General features: G+C 41.9%; 1 protein-coding gene across 2 annotated transcripts; it reads right to left on the bottom strand.

The window, feature by feature from the left end:
* Positions 1-638: 638 nt before the first annotated feature.
* PGBD1 (piggyBac transposable element derived 1) lies at positions 639-23,792 on the bottom strand. 2 transcript variants are annotated; one of them, NM_001243897.1, is given in 7 exon segments: positions 639-2,485; positions 5,207-5,303; positions 6,246-6,375; positions 18,136-18,224; positions 19,594-19,750; positions 21,091-21,524; positions 23,382-23,763. In NM_001243897.1, coding segments are annotated over 6 exon segments (2,430 nt in total). In that variant the 5' UTR covers positions 21,487-21,524; positions 23,382-23,763; the 3' UTR covers positions 639-924.
* Positions 23,793-24,679: the final 887 nt, after the last annotated feature.

Below are 24,679 nucleotides of genomic sequence, written 5' to 3'. Positions count from 1 at the left end.
TCTGACTTCTGCTGCCAACTCACACAGTCACCGTAGGATACACCTATCATTTCAATATTCAAAGGCACTGCTTCACCTCTGGTTTTTCCTTTATAGCACTCTCCTTCAATATCCATGCCTGACCCTTCTCACTTACACACAATCCGATCCAGTTTTACACCAATGCTAAGGTTTTTAGTCTCTTACCACCTATGTTTTGTTTAGATCATTCTTACTTCATAGGCTGTGTCACTAGTTTGAACTATTGAGTCAGCACCATTCTATGGTTTCTGTAACATTGCTTGCATCTTAAAAATGGCATTCTCCAGAGAATTTTTTTTAAGAGGTAGGATTTCCTTCTTTAAATGCACAAAATAGCTGGGCATGGTGGCTCACGCCTGTAATCCCAGCACTTTGGGAGGCCGAGGCAGGCAGATCATGAGGTCAGATCGAGACCATCCTGGCCAACATGGTGAAACCCTGTCTCTACTAAAAATACAAAAATTAGCTGGGCATGGCAGCGCGTGCCTGTAATCCCAGCTACTTGGGAGGCTGAGGCAGGAGAATCGCTTGAACTAGGGTGTCAGAGGTTGCAGTGAGCCAAGATTGTGCCACTGCACTCCAGCTTGGCCACAGAGCGAGACTGTGTCTCAAAAAATAAATAAATAAGTGCACAAAATAGTCAATTGAACAAATACATGATTTCCCATGTCTGACACAAAATTTGACATAGAGAAAGGTACTACAGTTCAACATTTTCACAGACAATTTTTAACATTACTTGTTACAATAGTCTTTGAAACTCTATATAAATGTCTGATTTTTAAAAGTATTATTTAATAACTTCATTACATATATCAGATTTACTTTGGGAGGGTACAACAGCATGTATAATTATTATTTTTCTATCTTATTAATGTCTGCACTATGTCCATTTTATGTACCCTAATCTGACAGATCAGCATTGTGTTCCAAGTAGAAATGTGCAACAAATCTCCGAAAATCCAAGGGGTCTAGAGAAGCACCTGGGTTACAGGCTCTGTGTAGTTGCCATGCATTGTTCATGGCTACATCAATCATGTAGCTCACCAAAATTGAGTACCATTTCTGGCTTCTTATCCTCACCCTGTATTTCGAAATAATTTGATCCATTTTAGCTACACCTTCCTTGCATTCATCATACACTTTTACTATGGATGGTTGACTTATCTGAGGGATTTCTTCGTTATCAGCATCACAACAGCTTACCTCATTGACTGGTTCTATGCCCACAGCATTGGAGCACAGACTGATAATGCCATCCCCATACCAACGACACAAAATTATCTCATTGTTTTCTTCTACTCGGAAATCAAAATACCCTCTCTTCATTTTTTTCATATGTTCTACATTCATAAGGGGACATTTTTCGGTCCTGTTCTCACGAATTGTTCCTGTTGCCCTCACCCCCTTCTTCTTCAAGGCTGACAACAATTTGACACTTGTAAAGAAGCTATCAAAACACAGGTGATAGGGATACTGACCTCTCTCTAAAAGAACATCAGCGAAGTTCATCACTAGATTTCCACCTAATCCAAGATCAGGATCCTCATCTACCTTCGTAGTTGATTCTTCTTGATAGGGTTCAAACCAAACCAGATAACCCTGTGTGGTTGTACCACACCAAATTTTATAGCCAATTCTAATAGGCTTTCCATTCAGGAATTGGTCACTATCAAAGCATTCACACATTGACTTATCAAAGCAATAGTATTCTTCCAGGGGAGCATACAAGAGGAAATTTTTATTCATTTGTTTTATGAGAGGTCTCAACTTCGTAAACTTATCTTTTTGATCTAGGTGGCCATTATCTGCAAAGTGCAGGTTTGAGAAAATCAATTCAAATCTGTCCCTTCTGATTGCATCTCTAACCAGGTTCTGAGCGGTGTCAGAGATTTCCCAATACATTTCCCTTCTAGGATGCCTCAAAAATCCACTCAAAAGTAAGACACCAAACACACACCTCATTTCCTGAACTGTGACTTCCAAGCTGACATTTTTCTGAGAAGCATAATTATTGGTTTCATTGACAATTAAGTTGAATGTTTCATCATCAAAAAATAATTCAAAAAGCTCTACTGGGTTCAACTTTTCGCTCTTGAGATTCAAAAGTCCAGAATCCAGTGCTGACCAGCTTGGAAAATTGGGTTTAATGTCTCTTTTGGTCCAACTCTTTTCTGGGAAACATGATACCTTTAACTTCTTTTGAGCAGGCTGGATCTCAGGCTCATTATCTTTTTCCACATCTGAGTCACCAGAGAATGAGAGGCCTTGGAGCAGTTCACTCACTCGAGCTTTGTCTTTTTTTCTCCCTTTTCGGGTAATGTCTCCTGCAGCATATTCCAAGGATGAGATGTGCATGCGGGCCCACAAATCACCTGGGTGACGGTCCTTCAGAGTGTTCAAATGTGCAACTGTCCTTTCAGTAGCAATAGGAGTACTACAAGGAATCTGGGGTGCACACTCTCTGGGAAAGAAAAAAAGAACATGTTATAAAAATCCTCAATCATATTCTCTCACACATGATAAATCTGCTGAAGCTTAAATCTTTTGGGGCTTGGGGTGGGTGTGGGGGGATACTTACTTATTTCTCTTAAGTTTCCATGGGGAGGACTTTGGCTAGATTAAACATTTCTAGCCACACTCCACCTCTCACTCACTCCTCAGGATGGAACTAACTGTTGAGCCTGGGAGAAATAACTGAGTATCCTTGGTACACTCCTCCCTCTGTCCTCTTTAGGAGCAGGATGCAGACATCCCATGCTCCTTGGTGCCCCAAGTTGCATTGAGAAGACCTATGCAGAGGGACATCTGCTACACACCTCCTCTGCCAGTACAAGCCTATTTAGCTCTGCCTTTAAGCCGTTTTTATCCAGTCTAACTTCTGTCAGTAAGAAACTGAGGTTTCCAGAACCATCTATTTTACTCCTGCATCCCTGTCAATTGGTTCTGAATCTGAACAAGAAAAAAAGGTTATTATTTACCAGGTCTTCTGACATCTCTCACAGAATTTCTGAACATGGAAGGACTTAGCCCCTGCTAGTTCTACATTCATCTGATGGACATACTACTCTGGGGAAAAACAAATGAAACTCAACTCATTGCACTTGGACTGATTTTTATGGGGTTTACAAGGAAGTAAGCTAAAGTTACAAAGATGAAAAGTTTTTTTTTTTTTGGGGACAGAGTCTAGCTCTGTCACCCAGGCTGGAGTGCAGTGGCATGATTTCAGCTCACTGCCACCTCTGCCTCCCAGGTTCAAGCAATTCTCCTGCCTCAGCCTCCCGAGTAGCTGGGACTACAGGCACGTGCTACCATGCCCAACTAACTTTTGTATTTTTAGTAGAGACAGGGTTTCACTGTGTTGGCCAGGCTGGTCTCAAACTCCTGACCTCGTGATCCACTCACCTCGGCCTCCCAAAGTGCTGGGATTACAAGCATGAGCCACTGCACCCAACTGAAAAGTATTATTTTACACAAAGTTTTTAATTTTTAGATATGTGCATTTAATTTATTAGTGTTCTGTTGGTAAACTAGTCAAGTTTTCAAAGACATTTAAGAAGCATGAAGAGTATATTTTAATATAATTTACACTACATACATTTCTTTATGTAAAGTGTTTATCATCCAGGGTGTCTTCAATGTCTGCATGTATTCAACACATCCATCTTAAAGTTCCCTGACATCCATAACTTCAGTGACATTCCTTGATCACACTGAGTCTTTCTACTGTTGACATCTAAACTCTAAGAACCACAGTGCATTAAGCCCAATATTGTGAAGGAAGGAAATGGGAGTGAGAAATGGGAAAAAAGAGTAAGCTAAGAAAGTGGGGTGGGGGTGAGGGAGGGGGACTAGAAGGAGGGCAGGGGGCTAGACCTTTGATACCATGGTTAAGCTATTGCACCTAACCTGAAATAGCCTACCTTCACACTTTTTGTTATATGAATATCTTTATTATAGGCACTATGAATTACCTGTTAGTTGCCTGATACTAAATGTACCTACAGGCACAATAGCAGATTCCTATTCTCCAGTTGCATAACTCTGCTCTAAGTTATTGAACATCATATCTCTTCCTTTAGTGGAGCCTGGCTCAGTCTTCACTAATCTTAATGCAAAATTTCACTTCTCCTCTTGAGCTTTAAGACATTTCTACTTTAGCTGAGATTTAGCTCCCAGTTTCTCTAAGTTAAACAAATGTCAATAAGGAAAATTCACACCCCCTTCTCAGCTCTTTAGCCAAGTAGCCCACCTTGCTTACTCTCTCTTTTCTCAAGTCTCTGAGGACCAAATGGCCTCACCAGAAGCCAACCCTCTGCTTGTGATTTGTTCCCTCTCTTTCTGCAATCCTGAGAAGCCTCGGAATGTTGGGCATTCCCGAGCCTTCTCCACCTTGTTCCATTTCTTCAGAAGTTTCTTGCTTTGCATAGGAGTATCTGTTACAAGTTCATTCATTCCCACAACCAGCACTTATGAAGCACCCACCACTGTCATTCATTTCTACTTCATCAGCTAACTTTCCTTTTGACCTATACCTCGTTCAGGTCTCCCAATGGCGGTTGAAAATACAGGTTAATTTTCCCTTATCTGAAATGCTTGGGGTCAGAAGATTTTTGAATTTTGGATTTTTTTCAGATTTTGGAATATTTGCATTATACCAGTTTGGCATCCCTAACCAAAGATCCAAAATCCAAAACGCTCCAATGAGCATTTCCTTTGAGCATCATGCTGGTGCTCAAACAGCTCAGATTTTGGAACATTTCAGATTTGGAATGCTCAACCTGTACCCTGCTTGTCCTCTTCCGCTCTGACATTTCTTTCTTAACTGTCATGGCAGCTTCATCTGTAGCCCTCACTCTTGTTAAATTATCTGCCTTCTAGCTTCTCCACAGCTCCATAAAAATGTAAGGGAGCCCAGGGAAGGGTAATCAAGCAGGACAGACTGGATCAGGATAGGCTTCTTGGAGGAAACTGAGTATCAACTGAAGGTTTGGTATATTTATTGCATATTGAAAATTTTGAATAGGTCACTTTCTTGGCATGGACCTCCTATGATCACAGAAGTGAGTGGCAGTCATCATATCTTATTCCAGAGAAGCAGGCCTTTGACCAATTGGTTTCTCTGATTCCATTCCAATTTCTTATATCTGCAGGATTTGATTCACTGAGGACCATGGACACTCACCTGTTGGGCTTTCCTGAGGCTTCTCCACTTTGTTCCATTTCTTCAGAAGTTTCTTGCTTTGCTTTAAACAATCTATCTTTAGTTACAATTTCTTCAGCTAAAATATAACATTAATGATTTAAATGTCATCTGTTATGTGAATTTTGAAAAAAAAAAAAAAAAAAAAAACAACTTCCAGGGTAGGGAATAGATGTTCCAAATGAAACAAAAAACAAATCATATTGGTGTTTCAAGGGTGCACAGTTTCAGCAATCCTACAAAATGTGGCATGATATGGGAAAATGATAAGAAAGGTTAATTAAGGCACCAAAGCCCAGCTGCAGAGAGGGCCCAACAGGGCAGAGCACATTTCAAGAAAATTAGGCTGGGTGCTTTGTGAGGCCAAGGTGGAAGGACTGCTTCAGGCCAGGAGTTCAAGACCAGCCTGGGCAACATAGCGAGACTCCGTGTCTACAAAAAATTACCTGGGTGTAGCCCCAGCTTTTTAGAAGGCTGAGGTGGGAGGATCAGTTGAGCCCAGGAGTTTGAGGCTGCAGTGAACTATCATCGTGCCACTATGCTCCAGCATGGGCAACAAAGCGAGACCCCATCTTTAAAAAAACTAAAAAAAATAAAATAAACATGAACTGTCGTGTTCTTAGAGAGTGAAGATGACCTCCTCTGAGGTAAAGACAAGGTCAGACAGAGGTGTTCATGGGGCTTCCAAGTATGAAGGGATATCTGAAAGACAAGTTATATGGAATCCTTGACAGGGAAGAAAAAAGGGGAAAAGGATACAAAGGAGTCACTGAAGGAATCAGGGAACTGGAAGAGATGATCAGAGAAGATAACCACAAGAATCAGTAAACTGATTAGTAACAGAAGAAAATGTGATTGGGAAGGATGCAAAGTGATAAAGGCTAGAAGTCTGGAGGCAGAGGCCAGAAGGGAAAGGAAGGGTGTGGGTCTGTAGGAAACGTGGCCTCCCAAGGGCCAAGCCAGGGTGAGTGACAGGAAAATGAGAGTCCAGACAGGGGTCCAGTCAGAGGCCTGGCCTTACTCATCGGACTGAGGCTCATAACTGTCTCCTGAGCTGAGTTCCCACAGAGGTTCCTCCGAGTCAGACTCAGATGTGACCACTTCTCTGCAGCAACGGCCTGGGCTGTTTCTTCCTCAGTCTTCACCAATGTCTAAAAAGACAAAAAAAGAAAATAGCCTCTTTGTTTTCACATGGTAAGGAATCCAGTTGTGAAGGGTGTTGAATACCACGCTGTAGACCGGTAGTTCCAGCCCCTCAGGGCATTTTGTAAACTTGTGGGAACCTTTCTGGTTATAACAATGAAGTCCACCACCACCTCAAGCCGATGCCATTCAGAGGGTGAGGCCACAGATGCTAGGCATCTTGCAATATGTGGGACAGTCCCACACTACAAAGAATTCTTCCACATCCTGCAGGACTTTTGAGTGTCCTCCTGAACCAAACCTACAATCAGTATAAATCAGCTACACTGAAACATAGGAAACCTGATGAGTTTTTATAGGATGATACTGAAAAAAAGTCAGTAATTCAAGAAAGTTAGAGAAGGAAGCTTACATCGATTAAAGACATTGTCACAAAAGTTGACTCACTTGGATTGTTCTACACACTATTTTACAGCATTTTCTATGTATTTGGTTGAACAGCACTTCAATATAATATTGCAGTTATAACAAATGCAATTAAACTGACTACAAATACCTAATGGAGTTTTGAGACTCCTTTTAACAGATTTGGAATCTAATGTAAATGCAGAAATCTCACTGAATTTCATGAACAAAGATTGTTTAAAAACATTTCAAAGCTAGTAATGATATGTAGGCTGGAAAAATCATACACTGAATTTATTTATTTGGGGAACTGTCTGAGATTTTCTATCTCTCTGACACTGTCCCAAAAGGCTACCACATGGTTTCATTAGCCTCTTGATTTTCTCTCATTTTCCAATCTACTTTCTCTTTCTTGTTGCCTGAAAAAGGACATAGTGCCAGTCTTTTACAGAATGAATATCTGTTTTGACAAGGAGGGGGTTTCAAGACAGAAGATGTTTTCTCTTTAACTCATGATCACCCTATTCCAAACTACAGATAATTATTTTGATAATAAAAGGCAAAGCCCACCTCATTTAAACATAGGCCTACCTCAGAGATATTGCAGGTTCAGTTCCAGACCACCACAATAAGGCAAATATCACAATAAAGCAAGTCACAGAAATTTCTTGGCTTCTGAGTGCATGTGAAAGTCATGTTTACACTATACTATGTAGTCTATTAATTGTACATAAGCATTATGTCTAAAAAAGTATATATCTTAATTTAAAAATACTTTATTGCTAATACATGCTAATAATCCTCTGAGCCTTCAGAGAGTTGTAATCTTTTTGCTGGTAGAGGGGCTTCCTGCGATGTTGAACGATGCTGACTAATCAATGTGGTGGTTGCTGAAGGTTTCGGTGGCTGTGGCAGTTGCTTAAAATAAGACAACAGTAATGTTGGCCACCTTGATTGACTCTTCCTTTCACAAAAGATTTCTGTGTAGCATGCAACGTTGTTTGATAGCATTTTACCCAGAGTAGAACTTCTTTCAAAATTGTAGTCAATCATCTCAAACCTGCTGCTGCTTTATCAACTAAGTTTATGTAATATTCTAAATCCTTTGTTGTCATTTCAACAATGCTTCACCAGGAGTAGATTCAATCTCAAACCACTTTCTTTGCTCACCCATAAGAAGTAACTTATCTGTTCAAGTTTTGTCATGAGATTGTAGCAATTCAGTCACATCTTCAGGTTCCACTTCTAATACTAGTCCTTTCCACCACATCTGCAGCTACACTATCCACTGAAGTCCTAAACCTCTCAAAGACAATGATGGGTGTTGGAACCAATTTCTTCCAAACTCCTGTTAATGTTGGTATTTTCACCTCCTCCCTTGAATCACAAATGTTAATGGCATCTAGAATGATGAATCCTTTCCAGAAGGTTTTTAATTTACTTTGCCCAGATCCATCACTATCTATGGAATCACTATCTATGGCAGCTATAGCCTTACAAAATGTATTTCTCAAATAATAAGACTTGAAAGTCAAAATTACTCCTTGATCCATGGGCTACAGAATGTGTATTGTATTGGCAGGCTTGAAAACATTAATTTCCTTGTACCTCTCCTTCAGAGCTCTTGTGTGACTAGGTGCTCTGTGAATAAGCAGTAATATTTTCAAAGAAATCTTTTTTTTTTTTTTTGAGTAGTATGTCTCAACAGTAGGCTTAAAATATTCAGTAAACCATGCTGTAAACAGATGTGCTATCATCCAGGATTTGTTGTTCCATTTCTAGAGTACAGGCAGAGTAGGTTTAGCATAATTCTTATGGACCCTAGGATTTTCAGAATGATAAATGAGCACTGGCTTCAACTTTAAAGTCACCAACTGCGTAAGCCCCTAACAAGTCAGGCTGTCCTTTGAAGCTTTGAAGCCAGGCACTGACTTCTCCTCTCTAGCAATCAAAGTCCTAGATGGCATCTTATTTCAATAAAAGGTGGTTTCATCTTCATTGAAAATCTGTTGTTTAGTGTAGCCACCTTCATTAGTGATTTTAGCTAGATCTGGATAACCTGCTGCAGCATCTGCATCAGCACTTGTTGCTGATGCATTTTATTTTATTTTATTTTATTTTATTTTTTTACTTTTTATTTTTTTAAGATACAGGTCATGGCCGGGCATGGTGGCTCATGCCATGACAGTTTATTTATTTATTTATTTATTTAATTTATTTATTTATTTATTTTTAATTATTTTTTATTGATAATTCTTGGGTGTTTCTCACAGAGGGGGATTTGGCAGGGTCATGGGACAATAGTGGAGGGAAGGTCAGCAGATAAACAAGTGAACAAAGGTCTCTGGTTTTCCTAGGCAGAGGACCCTGCGGCCTTCCGCAGTGTTTGTGTCCCTGGGTACTTGAGATTAGGGAGTGGTGATGACTCTTAACGAGCATGCTGCCTTCAAGCATCTGTTTAACAAAGCACATCTTGCACCGCCCTTAATCCATTTAACCCTGAGTGGATACAGCACATGTTTCAGAGAGCACAGGGTTGGGGGTAAGGTCACAGATCAACAGGATCCCAAGGCAGAAGAATTTTTCTTAGTACAGAACAAAATGAAAAGTCTCCCATGTCTACTTCTTTCTACACAGACACGGCAACCATCCAATTTCTCAATGTTTTCCCCACCTTTCCCGCCTTTCTATTCCACAAAGCCGCCATTGTCATCCTGGCCCGTTCTCAATGAGCTGTTGGGCACACCTCCCAGACGGGGTGGTGGCCGGGCAGAGGGGCTCCTCACTTCCCAGTAGGGGCGGCCGGGCAGAGGCGCCCCTCACCTCCCAGATGGGGCGGCTGGCCGGGCAGAGGGCTGACCCCCCCACCTCCCTCCCGGATGGGGCAGCTGGCCGGGCAGAGGGGCTCCTCACTTCCCAGTAAGGGCGGCCGGGCAGAGGGGCCCCTCACCTCCCAGACGGGGCGGCTGGCCGGGCGGGGGGCTGACCCCCCCACCTCCCTCCCGGATGGGGCGACTGGCTGGGAAGAGGGGCTTCTCACTTCCCAGTAGGGGCAGCCGGGCAGAGGTGCCCCTCACCTCCTGGACGGGGCGGCTGGCCGGGCAGGGGGCTGACCCCCCCACCCCCTTCCCGGACGGGGCGGCTGGCCGGGCGGGGGGCTGACCCCCCACCTCCCTCCCGGACGGGGTGACTGGCCGGGCAGAGGGGCTCCTCACTTCCTAGTAGGGGCGGCCGGGCAGAGGCACCCCTCACCTCCCGGACAGGGCGGCTGGCCGGGCGGGGGGCTGACCCCCCCACCTCCCTCCCGGACGGGGCGGCTGGCTGGGCGGGGGGCTGACCCCCCCACCTCCCTCCCGGACGGGGTGGCTGCCGGGCAGAGATGCTCCTCACTTCCCAGATGGGGTGGCTGCCGGGCGGAGAGGCTCCTCACTTCTCAGACGGGGCGGCTGCCGGGCGGAGGGGCTCCTCACTTCTCAGACGGGGTGGTTGCCAGGCAGAGGGTCTCCTCACTTCTCAGACAGGGCGGCCGGGCAGAGACGCTCCTCACCTCCCAGACGGGGTCGCGGCCGGGCAGAGGCGCTCCTCACATCCCAGATGGGGCGGCGGGGCAGAGGCGCTCCCCACATCTCAGACGATGGGCGGCCGGGCAGAGACGCTCCTCACTTCCTAGATGTGATGGCGGCCGGGAAGAGGCGCTCCTCACTTCCTAGATGGGATGTTGGCCGGGCGGAGATGCTCCTCACTTTCCAGACTGGGCAGCCGGGCAGAGGGGCTCCTCACATCCCAGACAATGGGCGGCCAGGCAGAGACACTCCTCACTTCCCAGACAGGGTGGCGGCCGGGCAGAGGCTGCAATCTCGGCACTTTGGGAGGCCAAGGCAGGCGGCTGGGAGGTGGAGGTTGTAGCGAGCCGAGATCACGCCACTGCACTCCAGCCTGGGCACCATTGAGCACTGAGTGAACGAGACTCCGTCTGCAATCCCGGCACCTCGGGAGGCCGAGGCTGGCGGATCACTCGCGGTTAGGGGCTGGAGACTGGCCCGGCCAACACAGCGAAACCCCGTCTCCACCAAAACCAGTCAGGCGTGGCGGCGCGTGCCTGCAATCGCATGCACTTGGCAGGCTGAGGCAGGAGAATCAGGCAGGGAGGTTGCAGTGAGCCGAGATGGCAGCAGTACAGTCCAGCTTCGGCTCCGCATGAGAGGGAGACCGTGGAAAGAGAGGGAGACCGTGGGGAGAGGGAGAGGGAGATGGAGAGGGAGGTGTTGATGCATTTTATAGAGATGGCTTCTTCCTTACACCTCACGAACCAACCTCTGCTAGCTTCCAATTATTCTTCTGTACCTTCCTCACCTCTCTCAGCCTTCACAGAATTGAAGAGAGTAAGAGATGTGCTCTGGATTAGCCTTTGGCTCAAGGCAATGCTGTGGCTGGTGTGATCTTCTATCCAAACCACTCAAACTTTCTCCATATCAGCAAAAAGCTTTTTGCTTTCTTATCATTCGTATGTTCAGCAGAGTAGCACTTTTCATTTCCTTCAAGAACATTTCCTTTGCATTCACAACCTGCCTGTTTGGCACAAGAGGCCTCCTAGCTTTTGGCCTATCTCGGCTTTCAACATGCCTTCCTTACTATACTTAATCACTTCTAGCTTTTTATTGAACCTGAGAGGCATGTGACTCTTCCTTTCACTTGAACACATAGAGGTCACTGTAGTAGTAGTATTATAAATGGCTTCATTTCAATATTATTGTGTCTCAGGACATAGCAAGGACCAAGGAAAGGAAAAGAGATGAGGGAACAGCTGGTCAATGGAGGAGTCAGGACACATACAATGTTTATTGATTAGGTCTGACATTTTAAACGGGCATGGTTTGTGGCACACCAAAACAAATTCAATAGTAACATCAAAAATAACTGATCACAGATCACCATGACAGATATAACAATAAAGTTTGAAACATTTTAAGAATTACCAAAACGTGACACAGAGACACAAAGTGAGCACATGCTGTAGAAAAATGGTGCTGACAGACTTGTTCCACACAGGGTCATCACAAACTTTCAATACTGCAAAGCACAATAAAGTGAAACACAATGAAGGAAGTGTATCTGTAACCTCATACCTCCTTATTTTCTCCTTTTATCAGTCCATAATTTGTTTTGTAACTTATATTGCTTTCCTATGGCTCTTGTAACAAAGTACCACAACCTCAATAGTGGAAAACAACAGAATTGTATTATCTCATGGCTCTGGAGGCTAGAAATCCAAAATCAAGATATCAGTAGGGCCATGTTATCTTTGAAAGCTCTATGGGAGGCCTGGCGTGGTGGCTCATGCCTGTAATCCCAGCACTTTGGGAGGCCAAGGTGGGCGCATCACTAGGTCAGGAGATCGAGACCATCCTGGCCAACATGGTGAAACCCCATCTCTACTAAAAATACAAAAATTAGCTGGGCGTGATGGCGCTTGCCTGTAATCTCAGCTACTCGGGAGGCTGAGGCAGGAGAATCACTTGAACCAGGGAGCCAGAGGTTGCAGTGAGCCGAGATCGCGCCACTGCACTCCAGCCTGGCAACAGAGCAAGACTGTCTCAAAAAGAAAGAAAAAGAAAAGAAAAGAAAAGAAAAAAAGCTCCATGGGATAATTTTCCTTGCCTCTCTCCAAGTTTTTAGTGTTTGTCAGCAATTCTTGGTGTTCCTCAGCTTGCAGATGTGTTATACAAATCTTTGCCTCAGTGATCACATGGCATTCTCCCTGTGTGTGTTTTCACTTGGGCATTTTTCTTTCTTTTTTTTCAACCCCTTGGTCAATTTGCAAATATGGACTTCTTATAAGAATATGAGTCATTAGATTAAGGGCTCACCACATGAATTTTTTTTTTCTGATTTTTGTGAAGAATGTCATTGGTATTTTGATAGTGATTACACTGAATCTGTAAATTGTTTTGGGAAGTATTGTCATTTTAATAATATAAATTCTTCCAATCCATTAGAACGGAATATCTTTCCAGTGTTTTTGTGTCCTCTTCAATTTGTTCCATGAGAGTTTTAGTTTTCCTTATACAGGTCTTTCACTTCTTTAGTATTTAAATGCTAAATTATAAATTATAAATAAAATACTAAAAAATATAAAATACCTAGGGAATTTAAACACTAAATTTAACTTAATTTGGTGTTTAAATTTTTAGTATTTAAATTCCCTAAGTATTTTATATTTTTTGTAGCTTTTGTAAATGCGATCATTTTCTTGATTTCTATCTCAGATTGTTCACTATTGAAGTATATAAATGCTACTAATTTTTGAGTGTTGATTTTTTATCCTGCAACTTTACTTAGTTTGTTTATCAGCACTAACAGTTTTTTTGGTGTAGTCTTCAGGTTTTTCGAGGTATAAGATTATATCATCTGCGAACAGAGTAACCTGACTTTTTGCTACCTGGTTTGGATGCCATTTATTTCCTTCTCTTGCATAATTGCTCTGGCCAGGACTTCAGGTATTATGTTGAACAACAGTGGTGAGATGGGCATTCTTATCTTGTTCCAGTCCTTAGAGAAAAGGCCTTCACTTTGATGTTAGCTGTAGGTTTGTCATATATATGGCCCTTATTTTGAGGTATGTTCCTTTCATACCAATTTTGACAAGGGTTTTTATCAAAAAGCAATGGATTTTATCAAATGCTTTTCAGCATCTATTGAAATAATCATATGGTGTTTGTTCCTGATTATATTAATGTGATATATCACATTTATTGATTTGCATATGTTGAACCATCCTTGCATCCCTGGAGTGAATCCCACTTGATCATGGTGAATGATCTTTTTAATGTGTTGTTGAATTCAGTTTGCTAGTGTTTCATTGAGAATTTTTGCACCTATGCTCATCAGTGATATTGGTCTGTAGTTTTCTTTTTATTTTGTATCCTAGTCTAGTTTTGGTATCAGGGCAATGCTGGCCTCCTAGAATGAATTTGGAAGTAGTCCCTCCTCTTCAATTTTTTTTTTTTTTTTTGAAGAGTTTGAATAGGATTGGTATCAGTTCTTTTTAAATGTTTGGTAGAATTCAGCAGGGAAGCCAACAGGTCCTGGGCTTTTCTTTGATGGAAGACTTTTTATTACAGATTCTATCTCGTTACTTGTTATTGGTTTGCTGAAGTTTTCTATTTTTTCATGGTCCAATCTTGGTAGTTGGCATGCATCTAGGAATTTATCCATTTCTTCCAGGTTTTCAAATTTATTGTCATAGTTGTTCATAATAGTCTCTAATGGTTTCTTTGTATTTCTGAGGTCTCAGCTGTTATGTCTTTTTCATTTCTGATTTTATTCATTTGGGTCTTCTCCTTTTTTGTTTGTCCAGCTAAAGACTTGATTTTGTTTACCTTTTAAAAAAAATCCAACTTCTTGTTTCATTGTTCTTCTGGGTTTTTTTTTTTTTTTTTTTTGGTCTCAATTTCAGTTATTTCTGTTCTAATCTTTATTTGTTTCCTTCTACTAATTTCGGTTTGGTTTGTTCTTGCTTTTCTAGTTCCTTGAGGTGTATCATTAGGTTGTGCATTTGATGTCTTTTTACTTTTCTGATATAGGTGTTTATTGCTATAAATTTCCTTCTTAGTACTGCTTTTGCAGTATCCCACAAATTTTGATATGTCACATTTTCTATTTTCATTAGTTTCAAGACATTTTTACATTTCCTTCTTAATTTCTTCCCTGACAAATTAGTTGTTCAGAAGCATGCTATTTAATTTCCACACGTTTGTGTAGTTTCCAAGGTTTTTCTTGTTATTGCTTTCTAGTTTTATTCCACTGTGATTAGAAAAGATACTTGATATGATTTATATTTTTTAAAAATTTGTTCAGATTTGTTTGTGGCCTAAGATATGGTCTATTCTTATGTCCCACGTGCTGATGAAAAGAATGTGCATTCTGTAGCAGTTGGGTTACATGTTCAGTAAATATCAGTTAGGCTTATTAGATCTAGCATGTAGTTTAATTCCATCGTTTCTCTGTTGACTTTCTGTCTGGATGATGTGTCAATTACTGAGAGTGGGGTGTTAAAATCTCCTACTATTATTGTATTGCAGTCTAACTCTCCTTTTAGATCTATTAACGTTTTCCTTATATACCTGGGAGCTCTGGTGTTGCATGCATAGGTATTTATAATTGTTATATACAGCTGGGCATGGTGTCTCACGCCTGTAATCCCAGAACTTTGGGAGGTCAAGGTGGGCAGACTGCTTGAGGCCAGAAGTTCAAGCCAGCCTGGGCAACATGGCAAAAACCCAGGTCTACAAAAAATACAAAAAATTACCCAGGCATGGTGGCACACACCTGTGGTCCCAGCTACTTGGGAGGCTGAGGTGGAAGGATCACTTGAACTCGGGAGGCAGAGGTTGCAGTGAGCTGAGATGATACCACTGCACTCCAGCCAGACTGAAAGAGTGAGACCCTATCTCAAACAACAACAACAAAAAACCTCTGTGGCTAAGTGATTTTCTCTTATAGTATGCCTTCCTTTGTTGCTATTTTTAGTGAATTTATTATAGGTTTTTGCATTGTGGTTATCATGAGGCTTACAAAGAAGACCTTCAGATACAATAAGTTATTTTAAAGAGATAACAACTTATCTTAGATCCCAAATACAAGAGTAGAAACAAAGGCAGAAACACACAGAAAAAAATTATATGCTTTAATTCCATTCCTCTAGATTTTGACTTTTTGTTGTCTCAATTTATATCTTTATATTACCTATCTCTTAACAGGTTGCTAGCCATTATTGTTTGTCTTGTTTTGTTTTAAAGATATGGTCTCACTCTGTCTCATTTCTCCAGGTATAGTGTCAGGATCTTACCATGTTGCCTGGGCTGGTCTCAAACTCCTTGTCTCAAGTGATCCTCCCACTTCAGCCTCCCAAAGAACTGGGTTTACAGGCATGAGCCACTGTGTCCAGTCCTATTATTGTTTTTGATAGGTATGTCTTGGGGCTTCACAGTTGTGAGTATACTGTATGTCACTATTACAGTAATAAAGTATTCTGGGTTTGTCCATGTACTTAATTTTATCAGTGACTTTTATGCCTTCAAAAGTTTTCTTTATGCACATTAGTCTTCTTTCCTTTTAGACTGAAGAATTCTTTAGCATTTCTTGTAAGATGTGTCTGGTGGTGGTGTACTCTCTCAGCTTGTTTGTTTGGGAAAGACTTTCTCCTTCATATATGAAAGATAATTCTGCTGGATACAATATTCTTGAATGTCAGTTTTTTTCTTGGAGTACTTTGAAAATGTCATTCCACTTTCTCCTGGCCTGTATGATTGCCATTGAGAAGTCTATTGCCAGACAAGTTGGAGCTCCTTATTTGTTTCTTGTCTCTTGCTGCTTTTCAGATCCTCTCTTTTTCCTTGACAGTTGAGAGTTTGATTATTATAAGCCTTGGAGTAGTCTTATTTGGGATGATTCTGTTCAGTGTTCTCAGATCTTCCTGTACCTGGACATTTATATCTTTCACAAGTTTTGTGAAGATTTTTGTTATTATTTCTCCATTTTTTAAATTTATTTTAAATTTATTTTATTTTAATTTTTTTGAGATGGAGTCTTGCTCTTGTTGCCCAGGCTGGAGTGTAATGGCATGATCTCGGCTCACTGCAACCTCCATCTCCCAGGTTCAAGCAATTCTCCTGCCTCAGCCTCCCGAGTAGCTGGCATTGCAGGTGCCTGCCACACCTGGCTCCTTTTTTTTGTATTTTTAGTAGAGACAGGGTTTTGCCACGTAGGCCAGGCTGGTCTCGAACTCCTGACCTCGTGATCCACCCACCTCAGCCTCCCAAAGTGTGGGATTACAGGCATGAGCCACCACGCCTGGCCTATTCTTTTTTTTAAATAGATACAGGGTCTTGCTGTGTTGTTCAGGCTGGTCTCAAACTCCTGGCCTCAAGCAATCCTCCTGCCATGGCCTCCCAAAGTTCTGGGATTACAGTTGAGAGCCACTGCACCCGGCCTATTGTTATTTCTTTGAATAAGCTTTCTATTCTTGCTCTTGCTCAGCTCCAAGAGCAGACTGTTTAAAGGATGGCTGCCTCTAATATGTGGTCTCCTTGCACACACTTGATTCTCCATCATTCCACTTTCTGCCATGAGCTAAAGCAGCATGAGATCCTAACCAGATAGGCTGATGATCTTGGACTTTCCAGGTTGTAGAACTTTGAGCTAAATAAACCTCTTTTTAAAATAAATTACCCAGTCTCAGGAATTCTATTAGCAACACAAAATGGACTAAGACAGAGCCTGTTTCCAAATCAGGTCACATTCACAGGTACGTGGGGTTAGGATTTTCATATATCTTTTGGAGGGACATAATTCAATTTACAACATCTAAGCCTTACTTCAATTAAGGGCCCCACTTTCTCTGTCTAGTCTTGTATTATCTGACTCAATACTAGTTTCATTCCACTGTCCACCTATACCATTGCCCTTTGATTTTCTTGGGCTTCTGGTCTTCTTATTCCTCCTTAATTTGAACTTACTAATTATATTTCAGTGCAAACACCTGACTACGTTATTTCCTTAGTTATAATCACATCAAGCACTTGCATTTTGAAACACTACTTTTAAAATAAATAACTTTTTTGTTTCTACATTATACCATTAAATTACATTTAAGGGAATTATGTTGATTTTCAGAATGTGCATGAGTAGGTTTTATTTTCTAGATACTTCTTATCAGGAAGTATTTGTTAATAACAGGAGGCACTGGGTCTGATAGAATTAAAAATTAATTAGAAGCCATAGAAGAGGACTGAGCAAGTGTCTCGAGGAAACTGATGTGGCAGCAGTATGCAAGAGGACTTAAATGAGAGAGTTATTTTTTTTTTTGTAAATAAATGACTAGGAAAATGAATGAACCACTAATAAGAAAAAAAACCAGAGTCCATTTTGTGAAGAAGATGTTAAGTATTACCTTGGATATATAGAATTTCCATTATTATCACCAAGCATTAATTGCATACATGCTGAATATAAAGTAGTGTGAGAAAGGGCCCTTATTCTAAAGCTGGGGAGATAAACCAGAGACTTCAAATGAGTGGAGCACTTTCTGAAACCAGGAGCCTCACTCCACCCCTCACTCCCATGCCTTGAGATTTGGACGTGCCTCCTGAACAATGAAATGAGGCAATGGCATATAATCAATACAAGCTCCTCGAATGATGCAACACACTTTGTGATATTCTGTGACAAGGTGAAGGCAGAGGGACTATGCCACCTGAATGGCTCTCAGGATGATGAGTGTGAGCCAAGAGAAGGGCAAGGAACATGGAATGAGGGAGAAAGACCACTACTGATATTCCTACAAGCTTGGGCATCCTACTTACCTGGGACCTGACAGGGTTAAACACAGGCACTACAGCCTTGTCTCTGGGGTTTTTTTCCTGGAGATGAGCTGATCCGTGGGGAACAGGCCCTGCAGAGAGAGAGGGCAAGAGTCCTAAATGAGACATGATGGCCTTTAGGGTACCCTTTTTGGAGACCCAGCCTTTTCCCCCAAATGTTATGTTTGTTAAACATTCAAGAACTAAGACGTAGATTTTACAGTGTGAGAAAGAGCATCACAACTGCTTTCATTCTGTCAGAAATTCTAAAATTCTACAACTTTAGGGTCTCTCACCCAAAAAATGGAGTGGGATTTATGAACTCATAAGGTGCTTTACAGTCATGCACTTTCACATAAAGAAAAAATAAAAATCATAGACAAAAATAAAGGGGAGGAAGAAGCTGGTGATAAAGGAAGGATCAAGGAGAGAACACAGAGGCAAAAGAAAGGATGTAGAGAGTAGAGAGATGAGACTGAGGGGAAACAGGAAAGCAGAAGAAAGGAAGATGGAGAGAGAGACAGGAAAATGAAGATATTTAAAAAAATAGAGAAGAGATGTTAGCCATGAACTAGAAAAACTGTTAGGAGGTACTGATCCCAAAGAACCAACAATAATCAAAATGGTGATGATGACTGCACAAGGCCAGCCACTGTGCTGTTACTTTAAAAGATTATTTCCAATCCTCAAAATAATCAAGAAGGTCCAAATTATTGCCTCCAAAATCCTAGGCACATTCAGAAGAATCACAGCTGAGTGCAGAGTACACACAGAGATCAAACAGATAATTGTTGATTAACTGAATAACCTATTAAATGACTTGCCTAGGTCACACAGTTGGCAGTTGGCAGATGGCAGAGTACAAAATTATCAAATGAAGAGCACATGTGGTAATTCTAACCCAAAAATATAAAACAGAACATCACTTTTCTTTGCTCTGCTTTTCTTTGCTTCCATAATGGATCACTATGGAATGTTTTTATTGCTGTTGTTGCATTTCTAGAAGGAATAAAGTTTGCTGGAAAAAAACAGCCTTGCCCCGATTCACTTTTACTATTATATGTACTTGTCCACAACACATACATACTAAATAAACCAGCTTAAAATGCACAGTGTAAAATAAAGCAGGTCTTTACAAGTTTGTTCAGATACAGGGTTAGACAAAAAAATAAAACTTGACGTTGGTCAAAGGGTATAAACTTGCAGTTATAAGATGAATAAGCTCTGAAGACCTACGTACAGAATGCTGACTATAGTTAGTAATAATATATTGTATACTTGAAATTTCATGAGAGTAGATCTTAGGAATTCTTACCACAGACACATAAAAGGTAACTGCAAGATATGTAAGTTAGCTTGTAGTAATCATTTCACAATGTATACAAACTTGAGGTCAAGAAGGCTGTGCAAGTGTCAGTGGCCAGCTCCCAGTGTCCTCACTAAACTCACTCTAGCACTCACCACTCACTTCTTGGGGGTTCCCTTGAGGACGCTGTGGAGGTTCACACTTCAGGGTGGTTATCCCAGGCAGGAGCTGGAGGCTCTGACACTCCAAAGAGACTCCTTGATATTCTGCCACCATTGGGTGCATGTCCTGTCCCTGAATATAGACAGAGGCCTGGAAACAAAAGATTTATTTTGAAAGGGCATGCATATATGGACTGCATGCTAAGAGCCTGGCACTGTTCTACATGCTGGGGATACAGCAGCAAACAAGGCAGAAAAGACAGGCAAAGGATCCCAGCCCAGAAAAACAAAAACAACAAACAAGTGGATGTTTAAACTAGCTGGTGAAAATTTAATGAGGAACAGGATATGTACACCACCTCAAAATGTCTCCCACAGATTACTTAGTAATTACAAAGGGGAAAATGGTAACTTTCTAGTGGAGAAATTTGACAGGTACCACCATAACCTCATCAGTAATGGGACAAATCATCACTACGCACCTCCTGAAGTAACACACTGAGAACACAACATTACCTCTGTGGTATTCTAGCCAAAACGTGCAGTCTGAATCATGAGAAAATATAGGACAAACTCAAATTGAGGGATAGTCTCCAAAAAAACTAGCTGTACTCTTCAAAAATAACAATGTCATGACAAAGACAGCAGCTACTCCAGATTCACAGACTAGAGATATGGCAACTAAGTGCAATATGTGATGCTGGCTTGTATCCTGAATCACAGGAAAATTATCACAAAGAACATTATTAGGATAACATGGCAAAATATGAATAAGGACTAAGGTTATATGATAGTATCATAAGTTTAATTTCCCTAAACTTGATTTTTGTATTCTTGTTATACAAGAGAATATCCTCACTCTTCAGAAATACACACCGAATAGCCAGGTGCAGTGGCTCATGCCTGTAATCCCAACACTTTGGGAGGCCAAGGCAGCATGATCACTTGAGGCCAGGAGTTCAAGATCAGCCTGGGCAATATAGTGAGACCCCACCCCCGCTACAAAAAATTAAAAATAAATTAGCCAGGCATGGTGGCATGCACCTGTAGTCCCATCTACTCAGGAGCCTGAGGTGGGAGGATTGCTTGAGCCTTCCACCATTGCAGTTCAAGGCTGCAATGATGCTATGATCGTACCACTGCACTCCAGCCTGGGCAACAGTGAGGTAAAGGGATATAGTGTTTGCAACTGACTCTCAAATAGATTCAGGAAAAAAAAATACTGCATATGTGTATGTATGTGTGTGTATACATATACATATGCATCTTGGGGGGGGGAATGCACTTCCTTGTACGAGTGTGTACACAACAATGGGACTTCATCAAACAAATGTTAACAACTGGCAAATTTGGATGAAGAGTTTTACGGGAGTTCTCTATTCTTCTAATACTTCTATAAATTAGGAGTTATTTCAAAATAAAACGTTAAAAATAAACCGATACATGTCCCCCTTTTCTTCTCCCACATCACCACACACATTCTCTTCCCACCTGTTGTCCTGTGTCTCCACTTCCTGTCTCTAGATTCTCCAGCACTGTCACTGCCTCCTCTCTGCTCTCCAGAGGATATGTCTTCACACAGGGCTGGAGCTCCTTGGGCAGGATGGTCAGGAACTGCTCCAGCACCAGCAGTTCCATTATCTGTTCCTTGGTGTGCATCTCCGGTCTCAGCCATTGATGACAAAGTTCTCGGAGTTGGGCCAGAGCTTCCTGGGGTCCGTGAGCCTCCTGGTAGCAGAAGTGCCGAAAGCGCAGGCGGCAAATCTCCTGAGTGTGGAAGCTGCCCTCCTGTGAGTTGCACACCTGCTCCCAGGTGGGATCTTCCTCCTTCACTTTCACAAGGCCATCTTCATTTTCAGGAGCAGGGCCTGGCAAAGCTTCATACATGTTGAGCTTAGAGGCTAAAGCTTCACTTAGCTTGGGGTCTATATTCAGAAATAGAGACCTGAGGCATAAGAATTTATCAGCAACATGCAAATTATAAGAGCTTCAAAACTGTATGTAACCTACTTACATTTTTGTCCCCACTGTAGGTAATGCTCAAAAGCTGAGCCTGCTTGCTTCTATTATCAGTGAAATGAATCAGAAGTATATTTTGAACTAGTACTAAAGGGCCTGAGTCCAAAGGTAAGGGATGTAGGACATAAGGGAAGAAGTGTTAGCAATAAGAAAGCTCGAGTAGCTTGCACTTCAGCTGGGGAGAAGGGATAATTTACCCATTGAGGAGGCAGATGGCTGCCTTCATGGACAAATAATACAGTCTCAAAGGTCATCTATATCTGTGTAACTCTCATTGAATATTCCACTTTAAATGTAGGTGTAACAGAATGTTTCCAAAGTCTCCCATTCTCAAATACCTTTTGTGATGAGATTTTGCCACTGTTGTCATTCAAGGGGTGGAGTCTCTTTTTCCTTCCCTTGAATCTGTTCTGGCCTATGACTTGCTTTGACCAGTGGAATACAGCAGAAATGACATTGTAAGAGAGAGTGCTGCTGTAGCTCTTGGCTCAGTGCCATAAGACTGCCATGCTGTAAGGAAGCCCAAGCTAGCTATACAGAGGTCATGTGGATAAGAACCAAAATGCCCAAGTTAAAGCCCAGCCAGGCCTAGTGCTCAAATAATTCACCAGCTGAATGCAGCTCTATTAGTAACTCCAGGTGAGACCAGTAGAACCGCCTAGTCAACCCGCATAATCCTGAGGAACAATAAGCTGAGCTTGTTTTCAGCCACTAAGTTTAGAGTTTTATTTTTGATGCAACAATACATAACTGAAAAACAGTAGACATGCATCAAGTTCTTTTATTCCCTCTTTTCATTTTTTCCTTTGTGATCTCCTTAGTCACACTTTCAATAAATCTCTGTTCCAAGAAGACTCAAATCTTTGGCACCAGCTTGCTTTTTGCACTCCAAACCCACATCTTGAAATGCCAGCAGCTGTGGGCCTCTACTGCACTATAATTTCAACAGATCTCAAACTGAAATCAGAGTCCCTCAAAGCTGCATTCACTCGGTATTTCTCCATTTCTACTGGCATCACCATCATCTTCCACGCATTCAGTCTTTTAAACAGCCTCTATACACAATCAGTGAGTCAATTCTTAAAAACGCCTCTTGCAGCCATTCTTTCCTTCTTATAATTTTACTATTATTTTCATTCACTGTTACAATAATGTTCTGTTACGGTATTCCTGCCCAACTCCCCGCTTCTATGGTCACTGGATTAATATTCCCTAAAGCACAATTGTGACCATATTCAACATACCTCACACACACATAAACACACACAAAGTTTTCATTAAACTCGTTGAAGTAAATTCAAACTCCCCAGGATCTAATCTTTACTGGGTTTTGCTGATTTGTTTGTCACTCAATCAACATTTGTGGAGCATCTCATTATTTTCCAGGCATAAAGTTAACTCTGGAATAAAAGACTTGGTTCCTGCTTTCAAGAAAGCCATGGTCTTCCCAAATTTCTTATGTCACTGCCATGCTAAGTACTCAATTTTTTTCCACCCACTCTATACAGTCAGGACCGCCCTTCTAAGGGTAAATTCCCAAGGCCCAGCGTAAATGTTCTATTGTAAAACCTTCCCTGGCAACCCCTAACCCTAACATATAGACAGGAAAAGTAAGCCACACAGGTTGAGATGGGGTATTCCCATAGAAAACTGCACCCAACCCTCATCTCCATCTCGTATTACAGATCACCAACCCCATCCCCACCCGGGTTCTTGAGGACAGGAGTTTATCTCTGCATAGACTCTACATGCCCGGCACGTACCTGGTATTCAACAAATACTGATGGGCTTCTTCACGAATGCACGTAAAGCACCTGAGATGCCAGCAGCCAGCACCCTCAGGCGCGCCCCTGAATGTATTTTTCTGAGACTACACCCAGCATCTAGCACCGCGCCAGGCACTGAATACCGGCGTGTCTAATTGTTGGTTAATGGACCAGAAGTTCAGGAACGCGCACAACAAAGACGTAGCTGACCTCGTGAAAGGCTCCCGAGGGAGCTTAGAGGCCCGGTGCTCCCCTGTCGGGAGCGCCGGTTTCCCCAGAGCCCGGGCCGCTGGGCTGGCGGGTCTGGCGGGCTCTGCCGGCGCCTCCAGCAGCTGGGCGGGTACAAAAGCTTCTCCCTGCGCCGCGCCCGCAGCGGAGTGGCGGATTCTGGCGGGTTCCCTGCCTCTCTAGGAGCACGGCCGCTCGTCTCTCTGGTGAGCCGGGAGGACCCCCGCTGCCACCTCCCGCCCCGCCCAGGTCACTCTCCGCCGCCGGACCCCAGGCCCATTCGGACGGTGCAAGCACGCCCCAAATTTATGTACATCATTTCGATTGAAAACCAACACAGTGGTAAATGTCTGTCTTCGGGGTCATCACTGGCTGGTAGGAGAGACAGATCAATAAAAAGACCATTATAGTAAGCTGTACAAATTATTTTCTTTAAGTATACATAATATATGCACAATAAAAAAGTCAAGTTGCAAAAGGACCATAAAACGAAAAGTGTCCCCTCTTTAGAGTTAACCATTGTATTTTGTTCATATTTATCTAGGACACTACCTGCCACACAGTAGCACTTAATGAACATTTTGTTTAGTGAATAAGTATTTATACATTTTAAAACACTTATGGTATCATAATGTAATTTTGCACCTTAGCTCTTTTCGGTTAAGACAACTTGGAGATCTTCACAGAGCAGCTTATTCTTTAACAGCCAAGTAATACTGTATGGGTGTTCCATAATTTACTTAACTATCCTATTGATGCATACTTAGGTTATATTTTTTCTTTAAAAGCAATGCTAGAGGGAACACCATTCAATACCTTTACATTCTTTTAAGAATATATTTCTAGGATAAATGCCACATATTAGAACTGATCAGCCAAAGGACACGTGCATTTAAAATGCTGATATGCAAGTTCCCTATTTGATTTTTAAGGGCACTTCTGTTTAAGAGTAAAAGGAGACTTTAGTAGAAAAATTAGTAAAGGATATGAACATTACTACACACAAGATAAGTGACAAATTAACATGTGAAAAGATGTTCAATAGTAAAAATATAAAAAACTCTTTA

The sequence above is a fragment of the Pan troglodytes genome, chromosome 5 (assembly GCF_028858775.2).
Source record: "Pan troglodytes isolate AG18354 chromosome 5, NHGRI_mPanTro3-v2.0_pri, whole genome shotgun sequence".
Classification (NCBI taxonomy): domain Eukaryota; kingdom Metazoa; phylum Chordata; class Mammalia; order Primates; family Hominidae; genus Pan; species Pan troglodytes.
This window is presented reverse-complemented; position numbering and strand designations above follow the sequence as displayed.

What these genes read in the sequence shown, in the direction of transcription:
- PGBD1 (XM_009450688.5), bottom strand. Translation starts at nt 21,486, where the DNA reads ATGTATGAAGCTTTGCCAGGCCCTGCTCCTGAAAATGAAGATGGCCTT. An exon ending in GTGGAGACACAGGACAACAG is followed by an intron (nt 19,751 to 21,090) that starts GTGGGAAGAGAA and finishes TTTTGTTTCCAG; the next exon opens with GCCTCTGTCTATATTCAGGG. An exon ending in TATGAGCCTCAGTCCGATGA is followed by an intron (nt 5,304 to 6,245) that starts GTAAGGCCAGGC and finishes GTTATATTTTAG; the next exon opens with CTGAAGAAATTGTAACTAAA.